This window comes from Poecilia latipinna, unplaced genomic scaffold, assembly GCF_001443285.1.
Source record: "Poecilia latipinna isolate Pla-1442-1.1 unplaced genomic scaffold, P_latipinna-1.0 Scaffold26, whole genome shotgun sequence".
Classification (NCBI taxonomy): domain Eukaryota; kingdom Metazoa; phylum Chordata; class Actinopteri; order Cyprinodontiformes; family Poeciliidae; genus Poecilia; species Poecilia latipinna.
In genome coordinates this window covers 273944-298075 of record NW_015112642.1, presented here as the reverse complement: position 1 = coordinate 298075, position 24132 = coordinate 273944, and the positions used below count along the sequence as shown (strand labels likewise).

The 24132-nt window shown below is 39.7% G+C and overlaps 2 protein-coding genes across 3 annotated transcripts in view; both read right to left on the bottom strand.

The window, feature by feature from the left end:
• The window catches only part of gpr158a (G protein-coupled receptor 158a), a 91220-nt gene extending 75687 nt beyond the window's left edge, over window positions 1–15533 (bottom strand). For both annotated transcript variants that reach the window (XM_015038297.1, XM_015038304.1), the window contains exons 1-2: window positions 14023–15533; window positions 186–291 (exon numbers count right to left, since the gene is read on the bottom strand). In XM_015038297.1, coding sequence (XP_014893783.1) covers window positions 186–291; window positions 14023–14855 — 939 coding nt within the window. In that variant the 5' untranslated portion in view covers window positions 14856–15533. The remainder of the gene's footprint in view (window positions 1–185; window positions 292–14022) is intronic.
• Window positions 15534–17883: 2350 nt separating this feature from the next.
• Window positions 17884–22758, bottom strand: ptchd3a (patched domain containing 3a). The gene is made up of 4 exons (XM_015038287.1): window positions 21969–22758; window positions 20539–20660; window positions 19650–19795; window positions 17884–19572 (listed from the first exon to the last, which is right to left on the bottom strand). The coding sequence occupies exons 1-4, from the start codon at window positions 22677–22679 to the stop codon at window positions 18002–18004; spliced, it is 2550 nt and encodes an 849-aa protein (XP_014893773.1). The 5' UTR covers window positions 22680–22758; the 3' UTR covers window positions 17884–18001.
• Window positions 22759–24132: the final 1374 nt, after the last annotated feature.

Below are 24132 nucleotides of genomic sequence, written 5' to 3'. Positions count from 1 at the left end.
CCTTGTTGAGTGTTAGCCAGCAGTAACAGTAATACTGAGAAGTAATCAGACCTCCATCCATTTTGTCACCAGTCATGCTGATTTACTGCTTTTCCTTTCAGAGCTTCATGGGGTGGTGGGTGTATTACAGTTCATTTTCCAAAGCCAATCGATCTCTGTCTGGGCCTCATGTCCGGTGCACTCACCTCCATAGTGGTCAGGTTGCATCGATGGGTTCCAGCAAACCAGCCGTCAGTTGAGCACTGGTCGATATCAACATCCTGCAGATTAACGTCCACCCGCACCACGCCCCTACAAGACAGGAGGACATGACACTTAAAGACGGAACCAACGATCAAATCATTGACATTTAGCTGCAAAGCTGTTGGCAAACAACAAAACCTAACATACTTTCTTCTGGATTTTTAAAAAGTTACTATGGAAAAATATTTGGGTAATTTCCCTAAAAGGCAGCAGATCAAAAAGTTAAGTTTGGGGAGTCAATCTCAGTTTCATTTTGGACCAAATCAAAAATCTGAATGTTCTTAAAGGGCCGGTTGTGCCAGGATGTGTTGATAAAACTCACTAAACGGTTAAAATATCAATAACTGTTTGTTTCAGCATTCGGTAAGTGTTTCCTAAAATGAAATAATATTCATCGTCTTTTCACACTGATCAGTCCATCCAGGATTTTGTGATTTTTTTTTTATTGGGAATTTTTACGAAATTTGTGATAATGTATTATGTTAAATGTGACTTTTCATTAATCATCTTAACGGTCATGGACTGTAACTGGAGCAGTCTCTTAGACACAAAGTTTTTGGCCAATTTTGAGAAAAATTTGCAGTAAAAATCAGGAAAAAAATGTATGGATCTGTTGATTTGGTGTGAATTTTGTGGATTTGTGAAAAACTGGACAGACTTATTGATGTAATTTGGAGTCTAGAGGGCCACATAAACAGCTATGGTAAACCAGATTGGACCCCGTGCCTTGCGTTTGACTCATCTGGTCTAGGGTAATGTTAAAAGACCAATTTCTGAGACAGATCTTGAAAGGTGGGTCTGGGACATTTTAATTACCCATTCAGCTCCCCTCACTGTTTTTCGCAGGGCCTTTTGTCAGTGACGAAAGAGAAATCCTACAACCGGTAAAATCTGGCGTTACTCCACTGGTGTCTATTTTTTGTGCTCAGTGTCTTATTTAGAGGTTTTCATATAATTTCCTTCAGCTGTTCTTGGTGCAGCGCCACCACAGGCGAGGAGGGGAACAGTTTTTTCAAATTGTTTGGATTTGCAGTGTAAAAGCAAACCGCAGCAGCTGAAAATGCAACAGATGTTGTAAATTTGGTCCCAAATCAAACCAAGTACCAGACTAGCAGGTGTGAAAACTCCCAAAAAGTGCAAAACACAACTATTTTTTTTAGATATGTTTCTCTCAAATAACTTAAAATATCCAATTTAACTCCTGAAATAAGCTGAGTGATACCAGTGAGCTGTCATCTCTATCTGATTCTGGCAAATCTTTTCTCTGTTATGGGAAGCTGTAACTTAACAAGAGTAAAAAGTTACTTTATTTACCTTTTTTATTATTTAAATATAATTAATGACGGCTGAAATGTAACCCTTTGACCTCAGCCCACACACACTTGTGCTAAACTTAAAAATAAAACACAGCTGGAGGCAAATCTATGCCGTCTCAAAGCTTTGTGAAACTCAGGTTGTTCGACACATCTCTGCAGTGTCACGACATTTGAGATGTTCCCTTCACTTTGCAGATCATAATTTCCCTTCATGGAAAATTGCATGCAGTATTAGACATTAATAATGAGAGGAAGAAAGACGATGGGAAGTAGCTTCCAGCAGAAATAAGACAGGAATTAACTCAGCATCTTGGTTGGCTGTTAAACATAGATGCTGGAATCAAGTTAAAGGTTTAGCACATAACTTTGGCCTTCCAGTACAAATTACAAACATGTTATTCAAGTATATTCCCAGTACAGCTGTAATAAGGACCGAAGCAGGTTTAGCGAAAGTAATACAGATTTGATTTAATAATGCATCTTGTCACCCTTTTGCTTCATTAAAGAGTATATAATAGTTCACAACATAGTAATGGAGAACAGTATTTACATACAATATGTTCAGCTCCTGTTTTCATTTTGTATTAAGACTTTATCTACAACACTGTAATTATGCCACTGTACCGCAGCCATCCAACTGTTCGGGTCTAATACAGATAATATTTTCATCCCATCATATTTCTTTGTTCATCCACACCAATCGCTTGTACTTCTCCCAGGACCATTAAGCCCCATTTGCTGATGCAGCAACAAAGACATCCATTACACACCAATAAAGAGAAGCACAAAGGTAGGGCAAAGAGACTGGATGTGACTGCTTCAAACTCAGAATCTCAGTTTCTGTTTAGGTTCAGCTTATCTACATGTTTTTAGTTCATATTCCCTCTCTAATGCTACTTAAATGTATATTTTAATGTAAGATAAAACAGTCTGGTCAAACAAAAATACAACAAATAAAATAAATAATCACGTAATATGGAGGAATAAATAGTAAACACTAAATGACAACTAGAAATAGTCCTTTCTGGATAAATCTTAGCTAAAAAAAATACCACAATAAACTCTACTTTTACAGCATAAAGTAAAAATATGTAGCAAAATCTGAGGCCAAAACTGAAACTGAGGACTTTATGTTCTCTGCTACAGTCATTTTTAAAAATGTTTACCAGAAAAAGGAAACACAAGATCAAGAAAATATTTATGATTTCTACGGTTTAAAATGTGCATGATTTAAAAACATTCACCTTATTGGTGTTTAAGTGCAAAAATAAATTTCCCATGACAACCACAGTGGCCATCTTGAATAAAACAGTCAGTAAATATGATTTCCATTGATCCAGCTGTGTATGAATTGACACCAAAATTATTCATCTGTGATAAATATAGGCAGTTTTAAAAGTACAATTTCCCAGCGCCTATCTTGAAAAATGACCCTTTTTTATTTTTCAAAGATGCTAGCAATGAGAACATTTGTGCCAAGTTAGGTTCTTGTATAAAGGCTGAAATAATTGATTATCCGCTGCATTCAATGGCCAACATTTAAAATGACTCAAGTTTTCCTCATCTGAACATTGCAGCAATAGCTAACGCTAAGTTCTGATGGCAGCTAGCTGTGCTAAAGCTAATGCCAAGGCCAAAGTCGTCTGTATCCTTTAGACCTGAACACCTGCTAATAATTAGATAAGTAAAGTAAGCTAGCCAAACACTTGGATATGTTGTGAGGGACTCAAACACAGAACCTCTAAATTAACAACTTATCTTTTCTAAAGCTAGCAGCGCTAACGGAAGCGTCAACAAAGTTTTTCTAGTCACACATTTACTCACTGTTTTTATTTCTTGATTACACATGCAGAAGATTGTCAACTGTTGCGTATTTCTAGCCAAACTGGTTCGCTGTTTCTACCGTATTTTGACTTCAGTCTGCAATTTGTATTTACAAACACTAGATGGCACTGCTCCTCTTACTTAACATGACTTAGATTAGGAATTTGTGTCGAAGTAGAAAGCACGTCTTCCCGTCACAGCTAACTAGAACAAGAATTAATTTTAGAGAAATCTGCAAATAAAAAGAGACTCTAAATCTACAAATTTGTCAGTGGTGATGTGATAAAAGGTTTTTACAGTTTGTGCCGTAGGGAGCTTTCAACTGGACATGAAGTTGAGAACAATTTATCTCAGCTGTTTAAAACAAGTTGGATGATAAATAAGTAAAATGCTTTTCATGTTGGCTTTGAAATAGTTTTTAATTCTACTTAAATAGCGATGTTTGCTTGAAACTGCTAACAAAGGTAGCCTCGACCAACCATAAATGAAGATGATGAATGGAAAACATACTAAACAGTCCCGACAAGACTATATTTAAGACCTGTGATTAACATAGTTAAGATTCATGATTTAAGACTTTTTAAGGATGCGCTGACTACCTGCTTTGTCAATAAAGTTTTCATACATAGGAGAATGTAAAATGGATATTTCTTTTATATTTCTCAGGTACCCAAGAAGATGCGTTTGACAAAAGAGCAAAGAATTTAAATTCTACTGGTGGCTGGATTGGGAAGCAGTCGCATGGTTGAACGAAACTTTAACAGAAAACATGGAACAAGCATCACACACGACACTGTGGCAAAACTTATTTGCAAGTTTCAGAAAACTAGAAATGTTGCAGATCATGCAGCGATTGCTGAGTCCCACAAAAATAAAAATGGTTGTCCAATATAAAATGTTTATTTTTTCTAAGTATGGAAACTTATGGCCCACCCTGTATATACTTTTCACCACTGGATGAAATCCTCTGGTGTCACACACACACACACACACAGTTCCACAAATATTGCTGCTTCAGCATGTTCTCCAGGTATCCAGGAGTCGGTTTACTGTGTCCAGCTCCCGGTGGACACAACAGGTGAGTGCAAGCCTCTTTCTGTCTGTACCCTTAATAATAATAACTGCTGGTCTGGTCCTTCTTTGGGGCAAAGTGACCTCAGTATTTTCTGCTCTGCTGCTGATTTAGCTGAGAAATTACTTCCCATTTTTGGGTATGTAACGCACACAAACTCAGTGCAAAGAAATGTAACTTCAGTCTTGAGGTTTTGTTTCTGCAGTCGGCTCCTCCTCTTCTTTGTCTCTGCTTCCTTCTCCCTGGGTGGTCTTTAGCATGCCAGCCAATGTAGACATATGGTGTGTAAAATAGCTTGTGAGAGAAGAGAGGAATAAAAGCGAACGTCTGCCGGGCAGGACACAGAGTTAATGGCTGAGAGAGTGTGTGGCAGAGGGGCTGGTAATTTGAGAGTGACGATGAGGAGCAGAGGCATCATGGTGGCCGTCGAGGCCCATGGGCATAAAGACAGGATTACCACAGAGAGCAGGAGATAGAGGCGCCCCAGGAAACAGAGAGCTCAGTCATTTCATCCGCCATTTTTTATTAGTTTAAAGGCCTGCACAGCTAAGAGACACTGGCATCCTGTCTTCATCACATTTTGTCCTGAAGTTAACTGAAACTGTTGAAAAACATGGAGCCAATTCCACATGTTTAGCTCCCTCTTGCTGTGATTTGTAGACATGATCCTGATAGGAGATCCATTGAAAACTAGAAGTCACTTTCAGAAAAGTTAACAATAGATCAGCAGGAAGTTGGGGTAATTTCACAGAAGAAGTCAGTGAGGAATGGAAAAAACTGAGGAGCTCAAATGCTAAGGGAGAGGTTAAAATAAAGAAACTAAAGTAGCTAATCATAAGTAAGTAGAGGCAGCTGAGGCAGAGAAGATGTGAAACAGAAAGTTAAAAGATAAACTCAGTACATAGAACGTAAACATTTCCCACAAGTCTTCCTTGAACAGGTTAGGACAGGCTACACAAAACATATTAATTACATTTCTGCACAAAATCATTCCTAGATAACGAGATTTGTCCAGTCAGTTCTGCCTGTTTTAAGCTCCTTTCAGAATCTTGTCACTTTAAATCTGAATAAGCTGCTGCTGGCTGAGCCTTCAACTAACGTTCAAATGGCTGCAAATAGATGTGCAATTATACAACTGTACATCTTTGAAAAGCATTAGTAGAGTCTCCTGCACAACCGATAAGAATGCAGCAGCTGGTTTCTGGAAAGTAAGCCAACAACAAAACACTTGTCTTTTCCAGCAGCCATTGCACAGAAGTAAAACCAGCTGACCAGACATGCTGGAGCTCAGTTTGGGTTGCTAGGTAACGACACAGTGCCGGTTGAGTGTGACATTTTACTTATTTGTTTATTTCATTCATTTACAGTTTGAAATGAATATGTCACATGTTGATAAACAAAAGTTTTGAATGAGAAGCAGCAGTTTTAAGAAAAAAAACAATGTAACGTAACCAAAGCCTTCTCTCAAACGTATCCTACATTTTCACTGGATGCGAGTGAAGAAGCAGCCAAAATATAAAGAAAAGGTTTGAAAAACATTCAGAATATTAAGAATAATTTACTCAAAGGACAAAAAGCAGGTCTTTGCCCAAGACTTGAGGACCAACTATATACAGCTCTGGAAAAAGTTAAGAGACAATTGAAAACCTCCTGGATTTTCCACCAAATATCAATTTCTGAGCTCTTCCTGAGTTAAAACATTAGTCTTGTTGTTTCTAAATGAACATAAACTTGTTTTCTTTGCATTATTTGAGGTCTGAAAGCTCTGAACATTTTTCATTATTTTCATCATTTCTCATCTTCTGCAAATAAAAACTACATTTTTGCTTTCAGAGACATGTTGTCAGAAGTTCATAGAATAAAAGAACAATGTTCATTTTACTCAAACATTTATTTATAAAAAGTAAAATCAGAGAAACTGATCGTTCTAAGTGGTCTCTTAATCTTTTCCAGAGCTGCATAAGTCAAGGAAAATATGAGTTGTGAATAAATATGAACTTATGAATTGGAATTTGAGAAGAAAAAAATGGTAAAACAATCAGAAGTTGTATTTGCTCTACAGATTTAATGTTTTTAATGATGAAGCATTAAGAACATATTACGTCTAAGGCAGTGGTGCCCAAAGTCGGTCCTCGAGGGCTGGCATCCTGGCATCCTGAAGGACTGAGAGGAACATAGACATGCTGAAAAGGTTGTTACTACCACCAGGGAGAAAACTAAAGAATCCAGGATGCCGGCACTCCAGGACCCACTTTGGGCAGCACTGGTCTAAGGAGTAGCGGTCTAAAGAAGTTGATCTTGATGCACAAAAGGGCAAATGTCAGCTAAGAATAATCCACCTTATTCAAACCCGAACACATGTCCAAGAAAGACCTGAATGCACACTCTGTGCCCTGATAGGAACACGTCTGTCCTTTGAGAGCGGCCCGGTCTCTGCATTATGTCACGCAACGATCACAATGCGAGAGCCGGCCGGGTCTTCCCAATGAAAACGTCTCCTGTGTCTCCCCCGTGATGGAAATGCATTAGGTTGACAGGACGCGCCGGAGCTAATGCGAGTCAAGCCGCCGGGCACAATGCTGCTCCACTATGAGCATTTCAGTGCAGGCCGGGTCATTTTATTGAGTTCTGTCGCCGAGCATCAAAAGAGATGTGGCAGCCACGGGGGAAAGGAGCTGCGATTGAATGACAATAAAGACTGCTAAAGACTGCTGGTTCTTTCCATCTCACTTTTTGCATTCCTGATATGAAAGGGCAACAAAGTAGGGTGTTTTCTTAAATTCAGACAAACCTTGTTTTAATTATAAAACAGAAAACTTAATTAACTTTACATATCCGAGAACATAAATGATAAGTTTCAGAAATAAAAGTTCATATTTATAGGCTGCCTTTTCACATTGTGCACATTTTTCTATTTCCATGTGAGCTGCTTCTAAAAACAGCTTAAAAAAACATCCCGCTGTTTTTGTTGGGCAATAAGTTCATGTTTTTGGTGTCATTAAAGTGGGCCGTTTCAAAAACCTCCCGTTTCCTAAGTCACATTCATGGCCACTATGCTGTTACCTAGCAACCATAGCCGAGCCCAGCCCCTTACCTAGCAACCCAAGCAAGTTAGTTTTACCTCTGTATCTGCTGTACAATGGCTACAGGAAAAGAAAAGTGTTTTGTTGTTGATTTACCATTCAGAAACCACTTGCTGCATTGTTGTTGGATGTGCAGGAGGCTCTACTATTGCCTAGCAACCCAAGCTGAGCTCCAGCATGTTTGGTCAGCTGGTTTTACAGTGGCTGCTGGAAAAGACATATATTTTGTTGTTGACTTACTTTCCAGAAAACAGCTGCTGCATTCCTACTGGTTGTGCAGGAGTCTCTACTAATGCTATTCAAAGGTGTACAGTTGCATAATTGTGCATCTGTTTGCAGCCATTTTCACGTACGAGTGTAAATGTTGAGTTGGGGGGTGCTGCATGGTGGGCAGCAGCTTATTTGGATTTAAAGTGACAAGAGACCTTAAACAGCTCATTCTAAAAGGTTCCAGCAGGATGCAATGCTAACATCAGTTAGCATGGCCTAGCCAAAGTACAGACATAAATCTAAATTGTGAAATCTGGTGTTCACATTACTTTCTCCATCCAGTCAACTGGGCTTGAGCTATTTTGCAAATAAACTAAATCAACCCAGGGGGTGAATTCAAATACTCAATTTATCCGAATAAAGCTAAATGACTCTGTCCAGTTACTCGAGCAACATCAACGCGTACATCTCTGTGTTCGCAGCAGAAAGCCTGAGTGCTTCTATTTTCTGAAACTCTGACATTTAGAGGCTGAGGGCATCGCATCGACAGGCCACCTGACTGAGCCACGGAGCCCCACTGACGTCAGGAGGATCACCTCGGGGGTCTTTAACCCTCCGAGGTTACGCTCACTTCAACTTCTCCTCTCATTCCTCTGTCCTCATTGGGTCAGGAAGCTAAAGTGGAATACTTCAGCAGGACTCCTGTTGCTATGCTAAGCTGCAGATCTTCACTGTTTCTCATCATGAATTCCCTCTTTTTTCTCTCTTTTTTTAACACCTACACTGCTTCGGCTCGGGTTAGCATCAAGCTTGATCGCGTTTAGCCTCGGGAACTGCTGGGAGTTTCTTCCTATTTGTTTCTGGACGGTGTCCATGGAAGCAGATGCTGCCAGGTCCTCCTGGAGCTCATGGCCTCCCATTGAAGTCAGGCCGTCCAACATTACAGCTGGTTTTACACACATATTTGGAAGCAAAGCGAAGCCCTAATAATGAGAAATCTGCTGTCTGTTTAGAGCCCATTTAGCCTCTTGAAAAATCTCCACCAAACGTCTGCATTTCTCAGTCAAATTCAATGAATTTCTCTTATTGTGCCTCTGCTGTTGCTTCTCTGTGAGCTTCCCCTTCCCAAAGCAATTACAGCTTCTGCTGTGCAAGGTGAGTTTGAAGCCTGTTCACCACCTGCTGACTCATTTTTCTTCCTGTGCATCTCCACTTTGTGTCTCCGGCATTGCATCTGAGCTCAGAGTGATCTGCCAATTAGGATGGCGCAGCATCACCCCACAAAATGTCTGAAACTCCAACAATACCATCAACACATATACACACTAACAGCTTGAAAACACAGGCAGTTTTGTAGGAAGTTAGCAGGAAAAAGAGATAAAGCATGAGCAGCGTGATATCTTACACCTTCTCGAAAACAGCAGGTCGATTTAAAATAGTGGAAAAAGTCTGGAGTCAGCACTCATTCCTTTATATCGGGGTTTCTGCAAGTTTCTGCAACTTAAAATTAAGACTTTTTAAGACCTTATGGGTGAAATTTAAGACTTGTATCACGTCAGAAGTTTTTTTTTAGCAAAGAATTAATCGTATGGGTTGGCAACAGAAGTGATCCAGAGATGAAGACGAACGTTGTCTTCATCCGGGCCGCTCTCAAAATGAGCATGCTAGCAGAGCTACAGAAAAAATTATTCTACAAAGAATCACATTTCACAGTTTTGGGAATCCTGCATCGATTCTTCAGCTGTACTTCTTTGCTCTTCTTATACTGCATATCGCATTACACATCCACTCAGCCAAAGTATACGTTTTGAGTAATTTATTAATATTCTTATATTTAAGAAAAAGTCAGGCAGCTAAGCTAACCTAATACTGGTACATAATTTTATGCACAAACCTATTTTCATTTTAATATAAACTGATTTGGTACAGAATTAGTTTAAATAAATGTTTTATTTGCTTACACTGTCTTTTCCTCTTGTCAGTAACATAATTTAAACAAAATCTCTAGATTGTGTGAATGGAAAAATTAGTTTCTGAATTAAAAATTGGTTTCTGAATCAAACTGTGACCATAAAAATTGGAATGAAATCGCTGAAAGATTTGCATCTCTGCTTGCTAACTAGCTAGTTTTTCTCCTCCTTCTGTTTTCACTACAAGAACCAGAACCAGTGGTTCTACTAATGGTGATAAAGCTGCTAATATGCTTTTGCTAGCTAGTAAGGGTATATCGGCAGCTAGTTAGCGATAGCCTCAATCGCCTCAAGTCGCAGAACACAATGAAGATGTGACTCAAACGTTTACCTGACAGAAAAGTCCCTCGAGAGAAAAAAGATTACCTAGAATATCAAATAATCAAGTCACCGCAAAATTTATTATGCATTTAAAACCGACTTACCAATTTCTAAATTAATTTAAAACTTTTTAAGGCCTTAATTTTAGATGTATGAATTTATAACAAATTCATGCAAATTCATTTGGTTGTATTTAGTCAAACACAATCAAAACAAATGCGAGGGTCTAGCGCTAGCAGGAGAAATGACTCGTGGCCTTTGGAAGACAAAAGAAAAATCATACAGTCGCTAAAATGTGACGCTACTCCATTTTCATTCACGTTTTGTGAAGAAGAAAGTGGAGCTCAGTAGCTGCGTTTCCATTTAAGTTAAAAATGCGCAAATTGGAATTATAAAAATAAATTGACTTCATGGATACAGCAGTTTCAATAAAACGTTTATGCTAAGATTGCTGGTTATGTGTCAAAATTAGTGTATTTCACAAAGTGCAATTGAAACACTTTTTCATATCACACAAGTCATGTGATCAACAACAGGAAGCTACTAGTGGCAGAAATGATGAAGTAGATGACAGGAAGTGGAACGAGGATGATGTTTTTTATGACCTATCACATCTGATTGCAAAATTTGTTTTTTCAACATTAGTGGAATATCAACAAAGTTTAGCTCATATTTATGATGGAAACAGCTAATGCCTTTTAGTGTTGTTTCTTTCAGTAGTTCTTGGTGCAGCGCCACCACAGGTGAGGAAGGGAACAGGTTTTTAAAAAAGGTTTGGTTCATTTGATACAGTGAAGTGTGAAAGCGAACCTCTCTAGCTGGAAATGTAACAAATATTGGAATTTTGTTCCCAAATTGAATCAAGTCCACGAGTTCAACAGGTGTGAAAACATCCTTTGTCATACAAGCTGTATGAAACAGTCAGAAGATCCATGCGATCAAAGTACGAGGACAGACAAAAGTACTGAGAAGTCACCTTGCTTCCTGCAACATCATCACCTGAAACAGGAAGCAGTAAGAGGCTGGAAATACACATCGTCCGTGCAGAGCTGTTGTTCTACATCATTCATTATTAATTCATCCTGGTATTGATTGTGTATTTATCTGGAGGGAAAAAGAGGCGAGCTGATGTCTGAAGACGCTACTGGCTACACCAACCAGCTTTTTCCCCACTGATGCATCTGAAGGACGGCTGACGAGCAAACGGAGAAATGAGACGTGACAGAAAGGACTCACAGAAGCACAAAGGATTTCTTTGTGGCCTCAAATGCTCCACTATTATTAAGAGAAGACTTTAAGCCTATTTGAGGATGTGTGATTTGAATTTCAAAGCTGAGCATTAAATCAAGCTGTGGAGGTATTCAGTGACGTGAAAACACCAACGCAGGCATCAGCGCTAATGAACAGAGGCTGGAGGGAAACATGCGATCCGTTGAACTCCAACTCCGGCCTGAGATCAGAGAAACGCTGCAGACTCAGTTTGTTTGGCTTCCAGAGGCATTTCCTCACATTTTGGTTCATCAGCGCCAAAAACCAGAGATCAGCAAGAAGCCAAACATCCAACTGTTCATCCATCCATCCAAACATCCATCCAAACATCCAACTGTTCATCCATCCATCCATCCAAACATCCAACTGTTCATCTATCCATCCAAACATCCAACTGTTCATCCATCCATCCAAACATCCAACTGTTCATCCATCAATCCAAACATCCATCCATCCATCCATCCATCCATCCATCCATCCATCCATCCATCCATCCATCCAAACATCAATCCAGCCATCCAGCCATCCATCCATCCAAACATCAATCCAGCCATCCATCCATCCATCCATCCATCCATCGACCTTTCATACCTTCTTATCTCTGATTTGTTATTTTAGCTTTAAAAATATTATCCATCTGAAATTGTGAGATAAAAATTAATCCCTGCTGTTAGCTTCAACCTGCCTGAGGGTCTAAAGGTAAATTAGCTCAGACGACCAAATATCAACTAAAGAACGCCAGTAATTAAGCAGCAATGCTTTGTTTGTTTGTTTTTAATACATAAACTCACATCATTATGTGGTTAGAAATGAGCTTTCCCTCTGCAGAGCAATAAGGAACAGCACCAACTTCATTCTACAACCATTTAATTACTAATCGATGTTTGAATGTATTTGCATTTAGCATAACAAAATGTAAGCCAGATTTCTTTTTCATCGTTTTTCTTAGAGTGAAGTTTTAGATGCTAACAAAAGATGGGCGTGTGATCGCATTCATCACCTCAGGCGCTGCTTGTGAATTTGCAATCAAATTGCTCCAGTCTAAACATGTGAAGCTGCTCTGAGAGGCTTCGGACTGGGATAATGTCTGCTATCTGATAGCCTATTACAGCGTAATCACCGCAGGTTTTGGTCTCATTTGCAATTAATGCTTGTGTGTGAGCAACTGGAGCGTATCAATTAAAGATCAAGTAAAAGCAGCACAACACGACGAGCCAATCACGGGCACATGCGGTTTCTGAAAGGGAAAAAATGCATTTTATAGCGTAAAGGTGCAACCAAGGCGTTAAGTGTTGCCTCGTTTGTATTTGTCAGATTTTAGAAACAGTTTCTCATGGAGGGGGGTGAAAAAAAGAAAAAGAAATGACACGCGACACTTCCTGTGCAGCAAAGCATCCAGACGAGTGAGTCTGAAAAATGAATTAGGGCCTGTAGCCAGAGGTTTTCCACCGCAGCTACATCCAGTAACATCCAGGTTATTTTTAGCATCCCGCCGCCTTGTCAGACTGGAGGAGAGGAGAAACCCCCTCCTGTAAGGAGAGGGAAGTCGATGAGAGGCTGTGCGTTTGCAGGGGGAATCAGCTCAGGGAAGACTCTCCAGATTTGGAAATGAAGTGCTGAATAAACCAACCTGAACTCACAGATTATTAATTTGTTTTAATTGACGATGTAGCGCTTCATGTTAGTTATCAAAATATTTTAATTCTTAGGGATTCCTGCAAAATTGACGACTGAATCCAATGGGGCAACTTTTCGCCACTTAAAGTTACAGCATCAGATGGCTTCGATGTTAACATTATTATAGGATTTATTCTGTTTTTTTTCAAGTCTTTATAACATTTTTGACCAGTTTTTAAAGTAATAAATCAGAAATTTATTATGAAAATTGACTGAATGGATGAATAAATTGACCTTTTTTTAAAAACAGATGGAACTAGGGCTGAAGCGATTAATCGTGATTAATCAATTATTGAAATAATCGTCAACTAATTTAGCAATCATTACAGATGCANACAAGATTAAGATTCTAAATAGATATGTAAATATGTTCTACACAAACTTCCTCAATAGGCATAGTTTTAGCTTCACCTGGTTCAAATTACTGTAAAAATATCTCTTAAGTCCCTTTCTATTAATTTATTAATCAATTAATCCATAAAATAATCAACAGAGCAGCCTTACGTTATATTGTAGTCCAACAGAAAGGGCTGAACTTTCCACAAGTTGATGTAAGAGGAATTTTCTTCTCCATCCTTTGCTACAATTGATCAAGCACACACTAAAGGAATGTTGTGTGACTGGATTTTAGGTGATAAAATTTTCATTTTCGTATTTAAGAAAATAAGGAAATTGGTTATTTATTTGCATTTCTACAAACAAATAACTAATGTAAAAAAAGTAAAAAATATATAAATGTTATTTATGAAAAATCTAATTAACTGATTAATCGTCAAAGCAATTGATTAATCGCTAAAACAACAGAGTTGCAGCTCTGGACAGAAAAATTTAAGCATCTAGGAATGGTGAAATGGTTATAATGTTTGGAGTTATGGATTTAAAAACTTAAAGACTTTTCCAAGTTGAGTCGGAATAGAACTGAGTCGAACATTATAACTAGACATGAATTGGACCTGTTGATCTTGTGAAATGCCCATAAATTACATGTATTGTCTGACTCTATAAACAAACTGAAGTTAATTCGGAGGCGTTTCTACCTGAACTCCGGATCCAGGTTGGACTTTAGGCCGTAGAAAGCTGCGGACAGCGTCAGAAGCCAACGGGGGACAAAATTCCCATTTTCACACTCCAGGTAAGGCGCAGACCATTTGACATGCGTCCGGTCCGGGATGAAACTCTCGGCTCTTTCCGGTGATCCATCACCACCTTTACTCAGAACCCTTTTGTGGAACCTGGGCTCCTGCTTCTCCCTCATCGCGTGGTACCACTCGGTGTCCGCGGTGCGGTTGTGCAGATGGCGGCGCGCCATGCGGGGGAGGTCTTGGAGCACAATCTCCCCGCCGGCCCTGGTGGCTTGGAGGAGCACCGGGGGCCCCGCAAACGACGCATCCCCGCCGAAAGTGACCACCGCCCGGTGGATCTTGGCGTCCCCTTCCAGGATGCTCCTCACCAGGGCATGGTACCACTCCATGTCTCGCCGCAGGTTGTGCTCCCTGGACCTGTTGGCTTGCAGGATCATGTTGAGGAAGTTGGTTGCGTGCAGCACCGTCTCCAGCACGCCGCTCATGGAGTAATGCGGGGTTTCGTGTGACCTTTCACGCAGCAGAGAGGTGAGCTCGTACTTTCTCGAGCAGTTGGCGTGCCTTAAGGTGGTCGAGTCCCCCGTGTGCAGGAAAGCCGTGACCACCCGGGGCAGATGCTCCTCCGGTTTCTCCCCAGGAACCAGGCGAGACGCACGGAGGTGCGCCAACCGAGCGCCCAGGTTCGCCTCCACCTCCTCCTCCCCGACGGCTGACCGGTCCGCGTCGAACCGGCTCGACCCGATCACAAAGCCCACATGCAGCAGCAACGAGAGCCGGAAAACAGCCATCTCCCCCTGCAGAAAGCGTCCACAGATGTCTGAAGAGGAGGCGGGGGGATTTTACAGCGTCGTCGGGCGGGCGTGATGTGAAGAATCGACCAAAACTGCTCCTCTAAACCATCGCATCACCACTTGTAGGATATTTCTGAAACACCTGCACCTCTATTGTTGGAGTCAGGTAGATAGTCCTTCTTTCTCTCTCTTCTCAGAGATGCCTCATGCAGCTTGTTGATGTTGAAGATCCCCTCTCAGTCTTGGCTCTGCTGTGCGGCGGATGTTCTCCCCCTGCGTGTGGGCTACATACACTGAATCAAAACGACACGGAAGGAAGGAGAGAAGGGAAGGAGGGAGGGGTAGAGAAAGAGCCTTGTTGTTATTATATTTATATATTTTTTAAGAGTCAGGGAGCTCCTCACTTGGATGAGCAAAACGCACTCCGCCCTCTTCCGACCGCGGCAAACACCGAGCGGGCCTATAGAAGCCGGGGAGAACCGCGTCAGGATCCGAGCGCCCCCTCCAAGTCTTCCCATCCGCCTCATAGGGCTCCGGGAGCGGCATCGATCCGCCTATGGCCGCCGTTTCTGTCAATCACCGAGCCGCGTTTGGTGGAGCGGAGAGAAGACGCTGTCCAGGGTGCTGAGGCAGACGGAGAGGTTTATCAGAGGAAAGCGCCTGATTTACACCAAATGCGACGATAAGAACCGTATATTACTCACAGAGTTGGTACTTACATTTACTCAGTTACTTTTACTTGAGTAACTTTTTTTTGAAAAATAAATTTTTACGCTGTACTACTTGAGTAACTTAATTATGAAGTATCGCCATTCATACTCAGAGCCGGGCAGAGTACCCAAACATTGTACTCAACTACTTCAGCATATTTTTACTGAAGTAAAAAATAAAGAGTAGCTGTCCAAGAAATTACTTTTAGAGTAAAAATGTATTTGGTAAACAGTCTACTCAAGTACTGAGTAAACTGATCAAATTATGAGTCATTTAATATTTAAATGTAAAATTGTAAAAATTCTCCTAAAAGTATTTTTTAATCAAAAAAGTAATCAAATAAACATATTGAGTAAATGTAATTAGCTACTTTTATTTTAAAAAATTCTTCACTGAATGAAAACAAGTTTGTTTTAACCAAAAATTCACCAGACACAAACACATACTTTCCATTTTTGTTCAAGTTTCATAAGTTTCATATTGAAAGAAATTGATTTTTTTATTTTTTTTTTTTTTTTTTTTTTTTGTTTGTCAAGATTAAGTCCAAATGAACTTGTCTTCCGGCTGTATATAATACACTATTCTATCAAAAATATATCAGTAATCTAATACTATAGGTAAATTATATTATCAGTATTTACAAAAAATTACATTAAATATGAACAAATAAACATTTTCTCTGCGACACACTTGCTAGCACTCCCGTTTAGCTAGCTTCTACATAAAGCTAATAATTCATGGATAGAAACTAGTTTTTAAACATTAATTCAAAAGTAGAAAAAACTCCAGAAGATTATTTATCCCCCGTTCATCACTTAGCATAGAATCAAATGTAAAATCAGAATGTCAGCTTATTATTTCTATTATTTTAAAAGCTAACTTTAGCGCTACAGCAGCTAGCTGCTAGCATAGAGAAGTAGTTCCTTGAACAACTTCAGTCATTGAACCGAAAACAAGCGTTCATTTTTTTCTTTCTTACTGAGTTTTGCCTTTGATAAATTTCACAATTGAATTGATTATCAACAACTTTAACAATAAATGGAGGGATGGTCTGCTGTTAGTGAAAGCTAAGTATTAAAGTATAAAGCAAAGATTTGGTGTGTAGTTTTTCATGAAGTGGTGTTTAAATTTAATTATTTAATGTAATTTATTACCAAAGATACAAGAAAAATTGACATGAAGCATGTCTGCTGGATTAATCAGAGTTTGATAAAACAAGCTTTCCTCCTCATTGTCATTCTTTTTTGCTTCCTAGGTTCAGCTCTTAAATTTTATCCGTCTTCCTTTTCTCCTCGGGGTGTTTGGGCCTGTCACGTCACGCTGTGTGGACCAGAAGCATCTCGTCCAGTGGTGAGAGAAGACAGGCGTGACGGAGGGTGACAGAGCCCAGAGTCGACCCAAGAGCTGCGTTGAAAGATGGAAGATATTGCAAGTCAGACCTGGAAGATCTCTTGGCTTTTGTTTACCAAACTACGTCAAGCTGCATCCCTGGTTTGTGTTTGATTTCTTTTAGTACAGCTGTTTGGGGAGCTGCTTTGAACCACCTGCATGACGGGTTTCATTGATTCAGACTGTCTGCTTCAGTCTTTGTGCTTCTAGCTGGACAGAACAAAATTCTTCACAAAAAAAAGTCTCACCCTTCAAAATCGTCACCAGAATATTCAGGCATCTTCTCACTCTTTACGATGTTGTTGAACAACCGAGTCAAAAACTCTACTGCCACCTCGTCTAAACACTTCCATATCCGGATACACTGATCCAAACAATAATAATTAGCATCAAAAACAGTGATTTCAAGCCAAATCATTGTCATAAATGGCAATTTCTGAAACTTTTTAACCAGTTTCAATAATAAACCCAACTTGACTGCATTTTTTGATAAATACGATCAATTAGATTGGATATATGCTTGGATTTAATTCTTGTAAAGTCCCTTATAATTACGTGTTGTGAATTAGTGTAATACAAACACACTAGTTAACACTAAGTATGGAACAAATACACCTGTACTTAGGGTACAGTTACATTTTACAGATTTTTCCTTCTTAAAGAAATGTAATTGCATTTTTATATTTGCTCAGATTATCTTTGCCTGGTATTAAAACCTGTTCAATCATTTTAAATCACTAAGGTCTGTGTGTGTTCAATGGTTCTGTGGTTCTGTGTTGGCCTTGTGATGGACTGCTGTTGGGTAAATCTGAAATAGTTTAGTTAGCCTTTTTGATTTATTTTGCAAATACATAAACCTCAGAAACACAAAATGATGCAACAAAATCAAATGCTGTAACATTTATTTACAAGAATACTGGAAAATACATTATTAATCCCAGACAACAAATGAAAATAACATAAAATATATATACATTCAGTCATTTTGGTCTATAAAATTCTAAACTTTTGAGCCTAAAATGTTCCAACCATCCCTCCAGTGGTCACAATTTACTGGATTTTAAATCTTCCTCGTGCTTTTCGTCTTCATCTGAGCTGCATGTACCGGCTGTCAGGAATACCGGCATAAAAACAAGGCCATGAACCATCCCAATGAACATGACCAGGAAAAAAATCTTGAAGAAGGTCCTGAAAGTGTGAAACTCAGACATGGACAACACCGACACCCCTAAAACTGTGGACAGGGCGCCTTGAATGATGGGGTAACCCAGACTGGACAGAGCGTCCACGGCCTTGTCTTCAGGTCGGGGCTCTTTGCTGGAGACGAAGGCGTAGGACACGTGAGCGGAGAAGTCCACGGTGAATCCGATGCAGACGGTGAAGACGATCATGGAGATGGAGTCCAGACTGACGTCCCACAGAGCCATGAACCCGTTGACCCCAACAGTGACTGAACCGATCGAACAAGTGACCAACAAGGAGCAGACCGGGTTGGGAATCAGCAGGAGCGAGACGACCAACATCACAGCCGTGATAACCCCGACGTTTTTAATGGTGCTCTTCACCACAACGTCATACTGGTCAAAGTAGATGAACTCATGGTTGTAGACCAATAAAGACGCTGCCTGGCATCTGCCTACAGTAGATTTGAGGATTTTGAGCATTTTAATTTCCTCACTGGCTTTGGTAATATTCACAGTCTGGATGAAAAACCGGGACGCATGGATGGCGTCTCCGGCCTGGTTCACATCTTGCTTAAAAAATGGATATAAATCAAAAAACGGAGGCAGATTTGAGAGAAAAATATCCTTATCATCAAGGTTTAGATGTTTCTCTTGACCATAAGACATGTAAGAGTCCAACCAGGATGTGTAGATGTCTCTGTCAACGAAGTGAAGCTCCTTAAAATCCTCTATGCATGCCTGAAGCTGAGATCTTTTATCCTTATCCCAGTACGCCAATTTCCCTTTTACAATGACCATGACAGATGGGCCATAATCATAAAAATACTGCCTGTGTTTAATGTTGAATCTCGTAACATGAGAGTCATCAGCTGCCAGATCATAAAGTTCAATTCCCTGCTGAATATGGAAACATCCAAACACACTTGTGGCTAAATACGCCAGATAAACAAAGGCTACCACGCCTTTAACCCACGGTTTCATCAAACAAGGCCCGTAGTAATCCTTAAAGAAATTACTCGCTAGTTGTTTTTTCTCTGCTCCTGTGAGCTCATCGTAGCTGCCTCCCACGCAGCAGATGTTGTACATCTCCGTCTGGTTCACTGACTTCTCTGATGGTACTGTCATGCAGGTTAGCCAGTGCCGGTTGCTAGCCTCTCGCCTGCCATTTAAAGCCACGAAGGCGCCAAAGAAGGTGATGGTGTAGATGTAGCAGAATATGATGGAGGTGGCGGTGTACAGACAGAAGGACTGCACCGACGGGAAGTCGGACATGACGCCGATGAAGAACTTGGGAACGTCCGTCAAGGCGGTGATGGTGATGGACATCACCGCTTCTTTGTAGGTGTGACCCATCCGCTTCGGTACGGGGTCGTTCACGTGGCTGTGCTGCCAGTCGGACACCATGATGAACATGTTGTTCAGGCCAATTCCTAGGAAAAATAACATGCTTGTTTTAGCATCTGCTCAAATGATGTCGAATTAGAAATATGTTGCTTTGTTTCCTCACCGAGTATTAAAAAAGGAGAATTGCCCACAGTTATGACAAACGGCACTCCGATGTAAAGCAGCAAGCCGAAAGAGGAGACGACTGCCAGCCCAGAGGTCAAAACGCCAAAAACAGCTACCCACATTTTGTTCCTGACATGGTCCGATCTGCCAGGGAGGTTAAAATAATTATTTATTTAGTATTTTATTAAAGCTGCAGTATGTAATTTATATAAAAATATGGATTTTTACATATTTGTTCAAACTGTCACCATGTTGTGACAGTTTATTGTGAGACAGATAATCTGTGAAAAGATATGGTAATCGTCAAAAAACAACTTACAGCTACAGGAAAACTGTGTCTACGCTAGCTGCAGCTTAGCATAACTAGCATGAGTGGTGATTGACAGCGCTAAGACCCACCCCCTGACTCTGATTGGTTGTTTCTAATTAGCCCTGGGAGAAGGCAGAGGTATCTTTTTCATACTGTCATGACATCATGACAGTTCCAACAAATATGTAAAAAAATTATATATTTTTAAATAAAAGTTAGGTAATGCAGTTTTAACACTTACAAAAATATTTTTTAGAGATTTCTGGCTATCAAAACATTTCTGGTAAAAAAAATTTTACATTACTTTATGTGAAACTTGTGCAAGAATTCTCAAATTAAATAATAAAAATCTATTTTTTTTATGAATTTTGCCAAAATAAAACTTTTTGTCTTACATTTTAATTTTTCCCCTTGCACTTACACACAAACATTTATTAATAGCAACTCATCTTTGAGCCCATTAAGTCAGAAATTATGCAGTGTTTCCTGCGTGTGTCACTCTTTCATCACTCAAACTGATAAATAACCGCTCTGTGTCCTGCGTCTGACTGCGTGGCAGCCGCTGATCACTCCTTACCTCAGGCAGGATATCACAGAGAAGCTTATAGCGCAGGCGTAAGTGATGAGGAATAAAGGGAATCCATCTATGGTGTGGCTGTCGATCTCCTCCTGCTTGGATTTAGAGGTGTAGTAAGAGACCTGCAAAGCAGCACAACAGAAAGAAAATCATGTTTCGCACAAATGTTGTGATTTGAGCTGGACTGCAGTTTCAACATGGTTTGGATTGCAGCAGATTTTCAAAAACAAATTACAATTTATGTGGAAATATACATGAATGCCTCTTAGCAATTGGTAAAAGTTAATGTTTTTCTCACAAAAAGCAAATTCACAATTTACAAACTGTTAAAATACCTTAAATTTTAGCTGTTTTTATATTATAAATTGACATTATTATGACATTAGAGTTATTCTCTATTTTTCTTCCTTGGACTTTGCTTTTTAATTATCATAGCATATTGTCCAGTTAAAGCCAAAAGAAATCAGAACAGTGAAGAACTGAAACTAAAACAGAAAAATGTTTTCTGTTTCTAGTTTAATCTATACAAAAAATACCAAAGATATTTCAGTTTGGCATAAAGTGTCAACAATTTTGATTTCCAAACAAGCCAATGAGATTTTTTCTGCTCAGTTCTGCTTATTTTGATCTTCTTTCACAATGAGCATTTTTAGGAGGTCTTGTCACTTTAAATCCAAATAATGCCACTGGCCATCCCCTCCCAACTCAACATTTGCACTCACATGTGAAAATGGCTGCATGGATGTGCAATTATATATCCGTACATCTTTGAAAAGCAGAAGCGGAGCCTCCTGCACGACCAACAAGAATGCATAAAGTGGTTTTAACAACAAAACGACTGTCTTTTCCAGCAGCCATTGTACAGCCCATACAGAGGCAAAACGAGCTGGCCATGTATGCTGGAACTCTGCGGGGGTTGCTAGGCAACAGGGTGGGCTCAGTTGGGGTTGCTAGGTAACTCCGCAATGCCTGTTGAATGTGACTTATCGGGAGGTTTTTTTTAAAACAACTCATTTTCCAGACACCCAAAAACATTAAGTTATTGTCCAAAAAAAGCAGTTGTTTTGTTTTTTTGAGTGTTTGAACTGTTGTTAGAAGCAATTGAGACCCAAATGGAGGTAGAAAAATGTACAAAATGCTAATTTTGCATAATAGGTACCCTTTATGTGATTTGCTAATTGTACAGATTTAGCAGTTGTGAAATTGAACACATTTTTCAGTTGTCGAGAAAAATGTGTTCAGTCATTTGACAAAATGGCATTAATACATAGGACCAGATTGGTTTTGAAAGCTTTTTAACACAACAAAAAAAATCTACAAATCTTTTAGATTCATATATTAAACAAAAGTTTCTAATCCCATTTAAAATAAAAGTGTGGATATGAAATTCTTTGACTAAACAAATGAAATAAAATGGCAGTAGCACATACGTTTGTGTGGTTCCTGTCCATCTCATGCGACAGCAGAGCTTTAAATTCTCTCAGCCATAACTTCGAGGCCTGGGCTGCACTTTCCTGGCTGTTTAAATAGTAGTAGAGCTTCACAGCTTGAGCCCTCTGGATGGTGCTGTTAGCATCCGTTACCACTCCACCAAGAGCAGAACCCAGGAAGACTAAACCGGACCCGTGGTTGTGTTCTGGGTAGGTGATGCCGGTTTCATTGCCGCCGATGAGTTCCAGGATGATGTTTGAGAAGCACTTTCCATTGGCTTTGGCACACACCTGGCTGAATCCCAGGCCCCTTTTGTCCACAGAAATGTTCAGGATCTTCTCGTTCAGTCTGACGATGTCCTCAAAGGCGGGGCTTTCCAGAATATTGTTGCTGTTCTTTGAGACGGCAATGAGGGAAGCAAAGTTCCCCTTGTCGTACAAACGGTTCTCAGAAAACATGGAGGTGTTGTACGGAAAGTTCTCCCTGATGAAAGCCCTCGTTGCCTTTGAGGGTCCTTTCTTGGGGGTAAACTGGCGCTCCAGGTCATTGTCCTCTCTGTCTTTGAGAAAAACAAACCCCCCACTAAGAGACGCTGTGATCAAGACAGGAATGATGAAGAAATACAGCGGATAGGAGCCAACTGTGGAGCCGAGCTTTTCAAAAAGGTTCGACAGAGGCCGAGAGAGGCAGTCTGTGCGTCTGCAGCCCATCTTTACTGCTGGAGGACTCGAACAGCATTCCTTATAAAGACTGGAACAATCTTTCAAGGAAGTCAAGGTCAGCAAAAGTACTGCTGTTAATCAGGCTCCTTCCAGTAACACTGATAAGCAGCCACCTTAAAAAGATTAAAAAGTTCGGCAAGACTAAACCCAAGTCAAGTGAAATCAATTATGACGTGTTGTTATTTACTTATGTCACTTTTATTACCATAAATGGGAGACATGTAGAGGAGTGGTCTTTGTAAATTACTATGTAATTGTTGCACCTTTGAGATGTGAAACTGGCGAGTAAAGGTGATAAATCACTAAAAGAAAGTCATAAAAGAATCCTGCTCAATGGATTTATTGTGTTGGAGTTTAAAGGTTAACCACTTTTAAAGTAGACAGATTTAACAACCCGATTCTTACTTTTTTATTTCTCGTCTTGTGCCGCATGACCGAGATTTTCTAGGAGTTAAGAAGTGTGGGACATCTTGGAAATTTGTGCCATAAAGATTGTTGACGTCAAAATCCGATGTCAACATTGGGTGAGAATAAAGCTGTTTATGACAGATTTTTACTGCAGGATTAAAGGGTTCACATCCAGGAGTTTCAGTTATTTCTTTATATTTAGTCCATATCTTCCAAAATATCACCATTTCCCCCAAGTCACTTTAATTATTAGTCTGGTGAGTGTATTTCTATTTTCTACTGGTTTCACAAAAACACATCAATAATTATAATGCATTTCCTTATTTTTTCCATCATGTGAACTCTAACTACAACCCCACACAGACAAAACCTAAATTATTTTCTGTAAGTTTCACCTTTTGTTTATTTGCACTGAAGCATTGGTGTACATCCAGTAAATATAATTATAAAGAATAGGGTTCTGGTAATATTATAGAGGGAACCTCCTTCACAGAATCAAGTTAGAAAGTTAGAATCAAATAAAACGAAACTTCAACTTCTAGAACTGTGAAAAGACAAAACCCAAAACCAAAGCCTTGTCCACAAAAATTAATATACTTTATATGCATTACTGGAAAACAGAAAAATGTGTGATGGTGCATTCCAAACACAACACTACGGGCTTTTCTACATGTTAAATTCCTCATGCTTAAACATAATAATGTTGTGAAAAAGTCTTATTCTGGATCTCCATAGTAACCAGGTAGACCATCTTACATCAAAGTAGACGCCTATAGGCTTATGATATTGTAATTCTGACTTCTGAGTTGGAAAAATCAACCGAAACACTCCATGAAGTTGGACTTCCCGCTCAAAAAGCCGGAGTATCTTTAACAAGCCAACTTTGAGATCCAATATGGCCGCTCCATGAGTTAGCTGTGTGAATATGTTGTGACAGTTTGGTATGAGACGGATAGTCTGTGAAAAAAACGAGCTCAACTACTTTCTCCCAGTGCTAACTAGAAATTACCAATCAGCGTTGTCAGTCACCACT

Bases quoted from the DNA above. Each gene is read 5' to 3' on its own strand.
- ptchd3a (XM_015038287.1), bottom strand. From the start codon at position 22,679: ATGGGCTGCAGACGCACAGACTGCCTCTCTCGGCCTCTGTCGAACCTT. The intron at 20,661-21,968 runs GTATGTGCTACT...GCTGCTTTGCAG, and splicing joins TGGACAGGAACCACACAAAC to GTCTCTTACTACACCTCTAA. The intron at 19,796-20,538 runs GTAAGGAGTGAT...CCTCCCTGGCAG, and splicing joins TCTGTGATATCCTGCCTGAG to ATCGGACCATGTCAGGAACA.